The 13634-nt window shown below is 46.4% G+C and overlaps 1 protein-coding gene across 1 annotated transcript in view; it reads right to left on the reverse strand.

Annotated features, from left to right (window-relative positions):
- Window positions 1–13634, reverse strand: part of IQGAP1 (IQ motif containing GTPase activating protein 1) — a 313620-nt gene that overhangs the window by 159721 nt on the left and 140265 nt on the right. Inside the window, exons 8-10 of the mRNA XM_075345867.1 lie at window positions 9622–9800; window positions 4982–5072; window positions 3960–4123 (exon numbers count right to left, since the gene is read on the reverse strand). Of these exons, the coding sequence (XP_075201982.1) occupies window positions 3960–4123; window positions 4982–5072; window positions 9622–9800 (434 nt within the window). The remainder of the gene's footprint in view (window positions 1–3959; window positions 4124–4981; window positions 5073–9621; window positions 9801–13634) is intronic.

A 13634-nucleotide genomic window follows, 5' to 3' on the forward strand; every position in this document is an offset into this window, starting at 1 on the left:
AGTGGATATCTTCACCAAATATATTAATTTAGTCAGTATTACAGCTCCATTAAAACCATTTCTTTAAGAAAACAGTCTGACAGGTTCTTTTAAGGAACAAGTGAGCAGGCTCAGATTTGATTTTTCTAAATAACACTCATCAGCAGAAGGGTCCCTATTGCCCTCTTAAAGACCCAACTTAAGGTTGAGTCAGCTCCCAAACATCTGAATTGTGGGACCCTTGCATACAGAGTGGGATCTCACAGTGAAACAGTGAGATCTCACATGTTATAAGGAAATCTCACTCTTTGCAATAACCCAGAACTGCCACATTCTTTACCAAGCGGTCGCCATACTGTCACATCATTATGGTGTTTACAATTCAATTACTGCTTAGTATTGTACATGGCAGCGCTGGGTTAGTGCAAAGAGCAAGAGATCACACTTTACAATGGGGACTGTAAGATTCCCGTTCTGCATGCAGGGCTGCAACAACTCATAAAGGACACGACTTTTGAAAAGGGCTTTACCGTCCTATCCCAGTCTGAGGTTGTCCACAATTCATGAATAAAAAGTCCATACCCAGACTGGTGACAGGTATTTTAATGTGAACTAACCTATATAGCTGGGTTACTGAACAGAAGGACTACTTCCACCTGATATGTCAGCCCAACCTCCTCAGACTGTAAGTTCTTTTGTACAGAAAGACTGCTTCCACCTCATGTGTCAGCCCTACCTCCTCAGACTGTACATTATTGTGTATAGAAGGACTACTTCTACCTCACGTGTCAGCCCTACCTCCTCAGACTGTACATTATTGTGTATAGAAGGACTACTTCCACCTCATGTGTCAGCCCTACCTCCTCAGACTACACATTATTGTATATAGAAGGACTACTTCCACCTCATGTGTCAGCCCTACCTCCTCAGACTGTACATTATTGTGTATAGAAGGACTACTTCTACCTCACGTGTCAGCCCTACCTCCTCAGACTGTACATTATTGTGTATAGAAGGACTACTTCCACCTCATGTGTCAGCCCTACCTCCTCAGACTACACATTATTGTATATAGAAGGACTACTTCCACCTCATGTGTCAGCCCTACCTCCTCAGACTACACATTATTGTATATAGAAGGACTACTTCCACCTCATGTGTCAGCCCTACCTCCTCAGACTACACATTATTGTGCATAGAAGGACTGCTTCCACCTCATGTGTCAGCCCTACCTCCTCAGGCTGTACATTATTGTGTATAAAAGGACTGCTTCCACCTCATGTGTCAGCCCTACCTCCTCAGACTGTACATTATTGTATATAGAAGGACTACTTCTACCTCATGTGTCAGCCCTACCTCCTCAGACTACACATTATTGTGCATAGAAGGACTGCTTCCACCTCATGTGTCAGCACTACCTCCTCAGGCTGTACATTATTCTGTATAGAAGGACTACTTCCACCTCATGTGTCAGCACTACCTCCTCAGACTGTACATTATTCTGTATAGAAGGACTACTTCCACCTCATGTGTCAGCCCAACCTCCTCAGGCTGTACATTATTGTGTATAGAAGGACTACTTCCACCTCATATGTCAGCCCTACCTCCTCAGACTACACATTATTTTGTATAGAAGGACTGCTTCCACCTCATGTGTCAGCCCTACCTACGCAGACTGTACATTATTCTGTATAGAAGGACTACTTCCACCTCATGTGTCAGCCCTACCTCCTCAGGCTGTACATTATTTTGTATAGAAGGACTGCTTCCACCTCATGTGTCAGCCCTACCTCCTCAGACTACACATTATTTTGTATAGAAGGACTGCTTCCACCTCATATGTGAGCCCTACCTCCTCAGACTAAGTTCTTGTGAGCAGAGCTTCTTGCCACCTAGTTTAATTTTTTTTTTATTGTTTGTTACTCAATTAGGTTTGCTTTTACTTATTTATGTTCCCTCTGATTTGTGAAGTGCTGTGGAATATGTTGGAGCTATATCATTATTATGAACCATGCTTCCTATCTTGGCCTGCTTCTTCAATATACTTGAATATAGGAAATCTTGCCTGGCTAGAGACATGTAATACAATTTGAGTCTTGGAGCAGTGCAATCCCCAATTGTTCTGCTCTGACAAATCTGCACATCCACAGCTTCCACTTTCTCTTCATCTGTCGCCTTCCTGCTACATTTTATTATTATGAGGCACTAGGGCCATTATGTTCTCTGCTGTATTCCTTCAGATCACCAGTGTTGGTTGAAAATTGTAATAAGTGTGAATCGTCCATTAGGTCCTGAATTTGAGACCTACGTACAACTATCATTCAACACAAAATCATCTTATTTGAATAGACTGTTTATAAAATCAACCAAAGGGTATATTATTATATTTAGCAAAAACGCTAAATGTGAAAATACTCTAAGCTAAGACATAACATTACATTAAGAAGTAACCAACAAAGCTAAAAATAAATGGATATTATATCACGCGCCATGATCACATGAACTATGTCTAAAATAAGAAACAAATGCAGTGGAAACACAGGATAATTCTAGCTTGGTCATTGAACAGTTTGTGAGTATATATAAGCACATAGTGTTGAATATTCGGTTCAGCACATAAAGACCATGGTTAAACGGTTACTCTCAAGTTATCTTTTGAGCCGCTCAGCACAAGTTCTGCTGTAACACATTCAGCCATCAGTGGTTTGTCCTGGAGTCTGCACTGCTATCACTGTAGTTACACATAGTGCTAACAGGGCATTTGACAAGAACGGGACCAAGAAATTAGTCTTGGGACAGTGAGACCTGTGATGCTGGGTGTGACTGATGGAGCGCTGTCAAAAGCTGAGAGGGAAAGGAAGGAGGCCAGCAGCTAACTGCTGTATAGAAATCAATGGGTTGTAAAGAGCTGACTGGTATGTTAGAAGTTAACTCCTCTCCTGGAATATAAATATATATACCGCATTTTTTGTTTTATAAGACGCATCAGATTATAAAATGCACCCCAAATTTAGAGGAGGAAAATAGGAAACAATTATTAATGTTAAAATGAGAGTCCGTCTTATAATCCTAGTTCGTCTTATAATATCTCACCAGGGGGGAGCGGCGTTGGTGGAGTGGCTCAGGAAGGTCACAGGAGGCCTTGTAGGCGATACTGTAAGATCGGGGGTAGTAGCGGCGGGCGCAATTGAATCTAATGGGTATGGCTTACCAGGGCGACGTGGTGGAGCGGCGTCATAGGAGGCAAGTCAAAGGTCGCACTCAGGATAACGCGGCAGGCTCCACTGATCTGCGAGCGGCCTGCGTAGGTCTCACGGCACGGGGTGTCTTGGCAACGGGTGCATTGAGCTAACTGCTGGCTCCTTTGAATCGCCCGCAGCTGACAAGATGGACTTCAAGAAAATTGCCGCAGAGGCGGCGCAAGAGCAGATAGGACTCTGCGGTCATTTTCTTGAAGTTCATTGCACTCTCGCAGCCCACCCACAGATGAATGCACCCGCCGCTGAGACACCTTTGCAGCCCGCCCGCCTGCAGATCAATGCACCCGCCGCCGAGACACCCACGCAGCTTGCCCATAGATCAATGCCGACTGCCGCGACACCCCCAAGTGAATCCTGTGAGCCTGTCTCCTATGACCCCGCTCGACAACCACCGTCCCGGTAAGCCATGTCCGTTTTGTAAGACGCATCCCCATTTTACCCCCAGTTTTGGTCAAAAAAGCGCTCATAACAGAAAAATGAAAGCAGAGAGAAAAAGCAAGTCAATTTCAAATATGCTTATTTTCATATTGTGTAAATAATTAAAGCAATTCAATTTAATAACTTGAGAATATCTCTATAAGTATAGGGCAGTTGCTTAAGACAGGATCATACTGTGCTGCTGCAGACCACATAGGATCAAATAAGTGCCTCAGTGTCATTGCAAAGTCATGATGCTGGTCAGAGGGGCTTATATAAAATAATACCATAAAAACAACTCACCTCCAGCTTCTGCTGCTTGTCATTCTGTAGCTGATTAAAGTACCATTCAGAATTGTCTCTCTGCAATGTTCTTAGTGCCAGCGATTGGTTACTCAGAGCCTCATACAACACCGGAGGGCTGCCGTTCTCCAGAGCTTGGTCAACCCTTTCTATGGCGGATTTTACTAAACAAAGAGAAGTAGCAGAGTCAGCAAGGAATAGACGTCATATATACTCATTCTAGATCTAGGATTTGTCGGCCAGCAGATTCTCCCGGAAGGCTGGATTTTACTCAATTGATTCTTCTGCCCAACTTACATTCTCTAACTTTACCCAAATATCATGACCAGTGTTGTGAAAAATGGAGTTAAGCCTGCTTTACACGGGACGACCGACTGTGCGATTTCACAATCAATCGTACCTGCCCCCGTCGTTTGTGCGTCACGGGCAAATCGCTGCCCGTGTCGCACAAAGTCGTGAAACCCCCGTCACACGTACTTACCTGCTGAGCGACCTCGCTGTGGACGGTGAACGTCCACTTCCTGAATGGGGAGGGACGTTTGGCGTCACACAGCCGCCAGGCAATAGAAGCAGAGGGGTGGAGATGAGCGGGATGTAAACATCCTGCCCACCTCCTTCTTTCCGCTTAGCCGGCGAGAGCCGTGGTGTCACACGGAGTGACGTGTGCTGCCACGGGAACGATGAACAACCGGCACAAGTAAAAATAAACGATATTATGAAACTGAGCGACGAGTACACGACTCATGATTTGTGAGCGATACTGCGTCGCTCAGAGGTTTCACACGAGACGACGTCGTGTATGATCCCGGATGTGCGTCACGAAAACTGTGACCCCGACGATGCATCGCACGATCCATCGTCTCGTGTAAAGCACCCTATATAATGATCTGATAAACAATGGAGCACCCAATCGTTATTGCAGAAATGCTGTGTAACGTCTGGTAATAGTCAGCCACACACCGGATGCAGGGATCCCCGCGGTACGTCTGCCCTGGCCATTCACAAGAACATGAGACACTTACAGTTCACTTTGTTGATGTTGCCCTGTATTTCGGCTTGAGTTAGCAGTTCCTCATACACATCGCGTTCTCCTCCCTCATTCTCAGAAGTAACCTGGCACAAAGGAAGCAGAAGATTGCCATTAATGTGACACACCATCAGCAACAACATGATGCACACTCAAAAATAGTCAGATGTACATGACTATAAGAGTATTGTTGAACCTTTGCAGTGGATTATTTATTTTTTGTTCAGAAACCCTTCTTGAAAAAAATTAAAAGTACCCCAAAAATACACCAAAATGTGGGGGAAAACACCATTTGCAATGCGTTAACTTCATACATGGTATTTGACCTCACCCCCCCCCCAAAAGAAAATGTCCATCCAAAGATTTTTTTCTATATGTATTAAGTGTGGTCATAAGGTGGGCACACATAAGGAAAAGAACCAGGCATACACCGTAAGCATATCCATGTTGCTCAATTCACCCGATGGCAGGTATATGGCAGCATACCACAAAATAAGGAATTGTATAAGGTAGTATATTATATTATTACATAAACAATATATACAGTAGTTAAAAAAAAGTAGACTGAGATACTCCTACAACAGGTAAGTGTGATGTAAAGCAGAAGGGTATATAATGATTTGTACAAATGGAAGCAAATAATGTACCGTATTTTTCGTTTTATAAGACGTACCAGATTATACGATGCACCCCAAATTTGGAGAAAAAAAAAAAGGTGAAAAAAAAAATATGGGGTCCGTTTTATAATCTGGTGGTGTCTTACCAGGCAGAGGGGGCAGCAGCGGAGCGGGAGTCACAGAAGGCAGAGGCGGTAGGTACTAGAGTACGGGGATACTGGTAATGGTACAGAGGGAGGCCCAGATACTCACTGCGGTCTCTGCTCTGTGCGGGGCCCGGTGACGCTGCTCTGTGCGGGGCCCGGTGACGCTGCTCTGTGCGGGGCCCGGTGACGCTGCTCTGTGCGGGGCCCGGTGACGCTGCTCTGTGCGGGGCCCGGTGACGCTGCTCTGTGCGGGGCCCGGTGACGCTGCTCTGTGCGGGGCCCGGTGACGCTGCTCTGTGCGGGGCCCGGTGACGCTGCTCTGTGCGGGGCCCGGTGACGCTGCTCTGTGCGGGGCCCGGTGACGCTGCTCTGTGCGGGGCCCGGTGACGCTGCTCTGTGCGGGGCCCGGTGACGCTGCTCTGTGCGGGGCCCGGTGACGCTGCTCTGTGCGGGGCCCGGTGACGCTGCTCTGTGCGGGGCCCGGTGACGCTGCTCTGTGCGGGGCCTGGTGACGCTGCTCTGCTCTGTGCGGGGGGGTGGTGAGTCACCCGCCATTCTGAAGATGTCGGCGGTCTATGGTGAGTGCTTCAAATAATTGCTGTCAGAGTCGGAGCCTGCGCAGCTGAGAGCTCCATCTGCGCAGGCAGAGTCTAAGCGCGATTATTTGAATCTCTGACCGCCAACATCTTCAGAATGACCGCCCGCTGCGTGCCAGGCAGAACAGAGCAGCCGCGCGCCGAACAGAACAGAGCAGCCGCGCGCCAAGCAGAACAGAGCAGCTGCACAGAACGGAGCATCCGCGCGCGAGCCGAACAGAGCAGCCGCACACGAGCCGAACAGAGCAGCTGCACGCCGAGCACAGTGGCGCCGCTGATGCACACAACAGCGCCATACTGACCAGCGCCAGCAGCACCCAGTAAGCACCCTCCCAAATTTTTGGGAGGAAAAGTGAGTCTTATAATCCAAAAAATACGGTAATTTGGACAGAACCTCTAAAGGGAACCTGTCATCAGGTTTTCCCTATATAAAATAGATCCAGCATATTTCAGCCCTCTGATACGGCATTCTAGAATGCTGGTCCGAAGCCACTCTATAGAACGCAAAAAAGACCTTTTATTACACTCACCTATGGTATGGTCCAGTACGATGGGCGTCACTGGTCTTGATCTGGCGTCCCCTCTCTTCCTACAATGGCCGTCCTCCTCCTTGCTTCTTTTGGATGAGGCATCCTACAGCATCCACACAGTGTTCTCCATCGCACTCTTCTCCCAGCACTGCTGAGGGCAAATCAAAGTACTGTAGAGTGCATGTGTGGGGAAAGGCCAAAGAGCAGCACTGACTCATGAGCACTACTGTACTGTGCTCTGCCCTCAGCAGGGCAAAAAGAACTGCGTAGGAGTGCGATGGAAGACACTTTGTGGATGACGTAAGAGGAGTCATCCACATGACGCAGAAAAGGAGGATGGTACAGCATGAAGATAGGAGGTGCCAGATCTTTGAGTATAAGAAAAGTTATTTTCTGCGTTCTGTAGAGCGGCTTGGCAACATATATACAGCATTCTAGACTGCTGTGAGAGAGATGACAGATGCTACTTTATTTGGGAAAACCTGCTGACAGGTTCCCTTTAACATTTTTATGCATTTCTTTATTAGGCTGCTTTCACACATCCAATTTTTTGCAGTGCGGCACAATTCGGCTCAAAAACCTATGCAACGGATGCGGCGAAAAAAACGGATCCGTTGCATAAGTTTTTCCATGCGGCCCGTCTGTTTTTTGACGGATGCGGCTTGATACTGAGCATGCGCAGTTCAAAAAAACTCATCCGTATGCGGTTTTTGCTGCAGGATGCCGCATCCGGCGTCCATAGGCTTGCATTGTAAATCGCGCCGTATCCGGCGCGATGCGGTTTTTTCGCCGCAGACAAAAACGTTCACTTGAATGTTTCATCCGGCCGCCGCATCGGCTAAATATGCCGCATCCGGCAAAAAACGGACGCAACGCAAGGCCATGCGGCACAATCCGTCGCTAATAAAAGTCTATGTGGAAAAATCGCACCCGGCGGCAAAAAAACCTGGATGCGGTTTCCCGCAAAGTGCCGTATTGTGCCGCACAGCAAAAAATGGATGTGTGAAAGCAGCCTTACAAGGCCATTCTCTAGACCAGATGTCCAACCTTTCTTTCGTCGAGAGCCACATCCAGAGCTCCCCTAAATAATGATATCCATGCAGATCCCTCTCCACCACAATAGTGACACCCAGAGCCCCCAGTATCGGTATAATGACAGCCAAAGCTTTTCCACAGGACTCACACCGAGGCAGTACACTTACATCCAGGGGTTCCCATCTTAACCTTGTTGGGTATTCTTGCATCAAGCACTCCCACCCTTTTAAAGGATTACCATCTGTGCCTTTCATGGCTGGGATGACAATATCTGCTTGTAGATCCCAGTCACCAGAGCAGAAGCGGACATATCATTGGTGCAACTTGTGCAGCCCAGGGGCCCAAGAGGTTAGGGGCCCATTTCTACCTCCAAACCAAAGGGAATTGTGCATTTTGATGAGTTATTGGACAGAAAAGGGCCCATATATTGTTCCTACACAGGGACCCTGTTCTGACTGTCTGCCAGTGTGAGGTTATGGCTATGAACACAGCCGAGCGTGCAGCTGTACTATATTGTTTGTGTAATTCCCATAGAATTGAATGGGGGATACGGAAACAGCATACGGTAGTAAAGTGAGCAATGCTTGTTCTGCCTGTAATGAGTTATGCCAACAGCAGAGCTCCCTTTGCAGCATTGCTTCCCTCGCTCCCATTAATTTCTATCATTTATGCAAAACCGTGTAGAGCAGCTCTGATGGCCGACACCTAGAAGCAGCAATTCACATCTCAGCCATGAAATGCAGAGGTAGGAATGAAACTTTAAACTGCTCAGGACGGCACCAAGATGCCAGGGAGCCCAGAGCATATTCAGCCGTCAGCCATTTCTCCATATGAGCATCAACGCTGTTCTCCAAAAGAGATTAGGTCATTTCTTATCTGTCTGACCAACAAAGCCCATCTCCTGCAGGAAATCCAAGAGGCCACTGATGGGGGCAATCACACACCACGCCTAAAACCTGTAGGTTGTAAATTGATCCTGCTGAAATCTGTGAGCTTGCCCAAGTTTAATCCCATATGTATAACCAGCGTTCAAGGGCTTGGCCGGTTGCCCTAAAGTGGAAATCGGCAGAGACACAAGTGGTGGCTGCTTACTGGGGTGGTTATTTTATGGTCTCAAAAAATTAAAATATAAATAAAATTTGTGATTTTTTTTTATTAGACAAGCAATATAAAAATGAAAAAAACCTGTAAAATAATCTTCCCTCTACGTAGCGGTGACTCCAGTCCCTATTGATCTCCGCTATCTTTAGGGCAGCTGATCAGATGGCATCCAGGTAAGGTAACACTGGCGACAGCGCTGATACTACGAGATCGGTCATATCGGCCGGATAGAAGTAAACTGAGAACGGTGCCAGCTCTGGGGCACTTGTAGTTTAATGGTTGCGCATTGGTTCTTTTATTAGTTTATCACAATCACTGCACTTACAAATACAACATATACACATTGGGACAATCCCCAGTGTAGGTGCTCATATGTCGCAGCACTCCTTATGTATTAGAACCACTGAATATTAAAAATAAAAAAGAGTAAAACGGATGCAAATCCTGTTAGAAATAAAAGCGGTATACATTACACATAGAACAAAAGATTATCTTGCCAGAAAATGCATAGTTGTGCAAGGGCAGAAAGAAGATAGAAGCTTGGACGTGTTCTCCATACTGAAGGATCACGATGGTAGAAGTTTATAGATTCGGGGAAATAATGACTCACCCGTTTCTTGGCATTCTCCATCTTATGTTGCTTGGCCTGATAGAGGGCGTTCTGATAGACAGTAGATAGGGGCTCATTAAGGTTTACTAGCATGGCATTTGGATTCCTCAGTGCGGTGAACGTTTCTGCAGGAACTCCCCGGTCTACTGCTTCATTGATGGCAATCACAGCCGCGTGCACTGCAAAATACCAGAGAGATTACACAAAACTTCAATATCCGCTCTTCAAAATTGATCTGCTCCAGCCAAGTAATACAACTCCTGGTGAGTCAGGCAGCAGGACGAGCGAGCAGTACCAAATATCCTGCCGCACAATCCCCACACATTCTACAAGAGATTGAGCCAATCAATGAAGTATTAATTTATTAAGTACTAAAAAAACAAAATGTATGGATTAGATCCATAACCTACAGTAAAAATTGCCTATAGAAGGATAAAGGCTCCGCTAGGCACCTGGGGCATGATACCAAGGAGGACGTACAGCAGAAATATTACATGAGTGGGCAATGCTCATCATATCAGGCACATTTATGGTGTTTTCATTCTATGCATTGTCTATTATGCTCTTGCCCATTCTCCTGCGAACAATCAAATATATTTTTAACATTATGGGGTCTTTACAGCTCTATTGTGTTGGAAAGTTCCAGTCGTTATCAAGTCAAGTAATCAGTTCTCGAATGCTAGATGAACTTAATGGGTAAAATTGGCAACGAGCCCAGTGTGCCCAAAGAGTCATTTGTACACTTAACACTGATCATTACCTCCAGGAAATAGCTTCTAGCTAGATGAAAGGAGCAGATTTCAGAACACAGTCTCTTGGAAAAAGATATTTTACCAACATCAGAGCGCTCAGAACCCTTCAAGCGAAACGTCACGGAGGTTATTAAGCCTCATTACAGCTGATGGGAGTATAATTACAGGAAAAATGGATGTAATCTGCATTAATATGACCCTAAAAGCGGCTCCCTAAAAGGGAAACCCTAACAGAACGCAGCTTTTTTCACATGTCTCTCTTTAAACATCTAGGGTACCACAACTGAGGACACAGTAAATTGAGGGATTCCTTTTGCCAAGCTGGAGGTCATACAGAGGTAAGATGCGCACACACCTTAGGTGGTCTACAACCAGACGCTCTTTCAGTCTGCATTAGTCCCAACTACTAGGCTCGTTTCCTCAATAAGGCCGGGGCCACATGGGGATTTGTGCAGGTGCTCACATGACACTCGGCTCACGCTGGCAGCACAGTGAGAGCTGAGTGTCATGCGACTGTGGTCCGATCGTGCAATCAGACCTCAGCTGCAGAGGGGCCGACACTGCGGAGGGACGGGCCAGCGCTGCAAAGGGGCGGGCCGACGCTGCGGAGGAGAAGGAGTGATTTATCTCCCTATCTCCCCCGTTGCCGGGTGATGTGAGAATCGCACTGCTCTTGCCTTACACCGGTGTAACACGAGAGCAGTGCGATGTTTCTCTCGCCCCATAGACTTACATGGGTGCAAGTAGAACAGGATCGCATTCCACCCACAGCATGCTGCAACTTTTTTCTCGGTCCGATTAGGGCTGAGAAAATAATCACTTATCGATGCTGCCTCGCACAGTTTTTCTCGCCGTGTGTCCTAGGCCTAAAGAGAGGACAATAGGAAACACATCTCCCAGTAAAAAAAGGCTTGGGCACAATGAAATCCACAATGCCTGATCAATCCTCCTCCTTTCATCCCTACATGTTCAATCAGAGAATAACAGACCGCTATGAAAAAAAACATATGCTGAAATTCGTGAATCTGAATGAAATACATCTAATTTGCATGGCCACCTTAAAGATCACTCCCCTGATAACATTGGCGGGCCCAAAAAACACCCTTTATGGGGCCTCCTGACTCTCCAGAGACAAATTATGTTGGGGAAGAAGAGGATCAAACATGTTGAATTTCAATCCCTGATCCTTTTGTTTTCTGCAGAGAAAAGGTGTCTGGCAGCTGCCTATTCTCCTCTCCCCATTGAAGGCATATGCATATTTGGCCAAGCAGCATCTGGGGAGGTAGAACTGTTCAGGGCGTACATATATTAAAGTATATTCCGTGCACCCCTCCACAATTTGTGCTTGCTTGGTGCAACTTTCCACAGTGTTGTAAAGATGCAATTGATTACAAAAAGTCTAAGTTATGGAAGATCTTTCTTCGCAAGAAACTTTATTGACCTCAGTGTACACATCAGAGAAAAATTGCAGAAAAATATGCAAATATGAAAAATATAAACATTTCACAATGTTTTGGGCCTTTATCAAGCCATCAAAAGGGTGTATATGTGTGCATATTTCATGTACACCCTCTTTCAATGGCTTAATAAAGGCCCTGTGTGGCATTTTTCTGCAATTTTTCTCTGACGTGTACACTGGGGTCTATATCGTTTCTTGTGAAGGATGATCTTCGGTGTTAAGGGGGCTTTACACGGTAGCGATATCGCTAGCAATTTCTAGCGATAGAGCGTGTAAGTACCCGCCCCCGTTGTGCATGCGATCGTTTGTGATCGCTGCCGTAGCGAACATTATCGCTACGGCAGCGTCACACGTACTTACCTGGTCGGCGGCGTCGCTGTGACTGCCGAACAATCCCTCCTTCAAGGGGGAGGGACGTTCGGCATCACAGCGACGTCACCGCAACGTCATTAAGCGGCCGGCCAATCAAAGCAGAGGGGCGGAGATGAGCAGGACGTAACATCCCGCCCACCTCCTTCCTTCCGCATTGGGGCCGGCGGCAGGTAAGGAGACGGTCCTCGCTCCTAGTGATGTGTGCTGCCGCATGAGCAATGAACAACATGGATAAACAACCCTTACCGATTTTTGGTTTTGGGACGACCTCTCCATGGTGAACGATTTTCACCATTTTTGAGGTCGCTTAAGGTCGCTGGTAAGTGTCACAAGCTGCGATATTGTTAATGACGCCGGATGTGCGTCACTAACAACGTGACCCTGACGATAAAACATTAACGATATCGTAGCGTGTAAAGCCCCCTTTAGACTTTTCAAAATTCATGTTAAGGGTATACAGGCACCTTTCCAATCTTCAGGCTTGGGTAGCACTGTACACACTGTCATACTCCAGCATCTATGGGATAATGAACCAATCTATATCTGACAAAACTGCATCATTTTTATTTTAGAAGGCCAATTTCATTACTATATACAGACATGTATCTATCTCGAGCCCTCATGAACAGGAACATTCAGCGCTCATGAGATCCGTTTCCTCTAGCACCAGTGCCAGATCTCTCTGGATGCTAACATGATGAAGAACAAAAGGATTGTCAGCAATCCAACATACCAGATCTTTCTCTTCCTGAACACCAGATACAGAGATTGTACCACCACTGATCAAACATTCTTAAGGGGCATTCACACTGCATCATAATTGTGAAGGAGTGTTGTTAAAAATGCTCATTTCACGATTATCTTGCTGTGTAAATGGGCTGCCGTCACCTGATGAAGGAGCCAAACACTCGCTCATCAAGTGAAAGGATCTCTGGCGCACTATAAATAATCATTGTTCTCAGAGGGGCATCATTCTGTGTTAACTGGACACGCAAAGCCGAGGACCCGCATGGTAGCCTGTGCACACTAAGCGCTCTAGAGCAGATCATTCAGTGCACATTGTCTACTGCAGTCTGCAAACCACTGGTCAGTCCATGTACACGGACCTTTATTGGCCATTCATTTTATTGACCCAGTTTAACCCTTTAACTGAAAACTTATCTGTATGAGAGATCTACAATCAAGTCTGAGCTTGCTGACTAAAAAAGAGGTACTTCTCACATAGCGAGATCGCTGCTGAGTCACGGTTTTTGTGACGTACCAGTGACCTCATTAGCGATCTCGCTGTGTGTGACACTGAGCAGCGATCTGGCCCCTGCTGTGAGATCGCTGCTCGTTACACACAGTGCTGGTTCATTTTTTGGACGTTGCTCTCCTGCTGTGAAGCACACATCACTGTGTTTGACAGCGAGAGAGCAACGATCTGAATG

This window comes from Anomaloglossus baeobatrachus, chromosome 4 (genome assembly GCF_048569485.1).
Source record: "Anomaloglossus baeobatrachus isolate aAnoBae1 chromosome 4, aAnoBae1.hap1, whole genome shotgun sequence".
Taxonomy (NCBI): Eukaryota; Metazoa; Chordata; class Amphibia; order Anura; family Aromobatidae; genus Anomaloglossus; species Anomaloglossus baeobatrachus.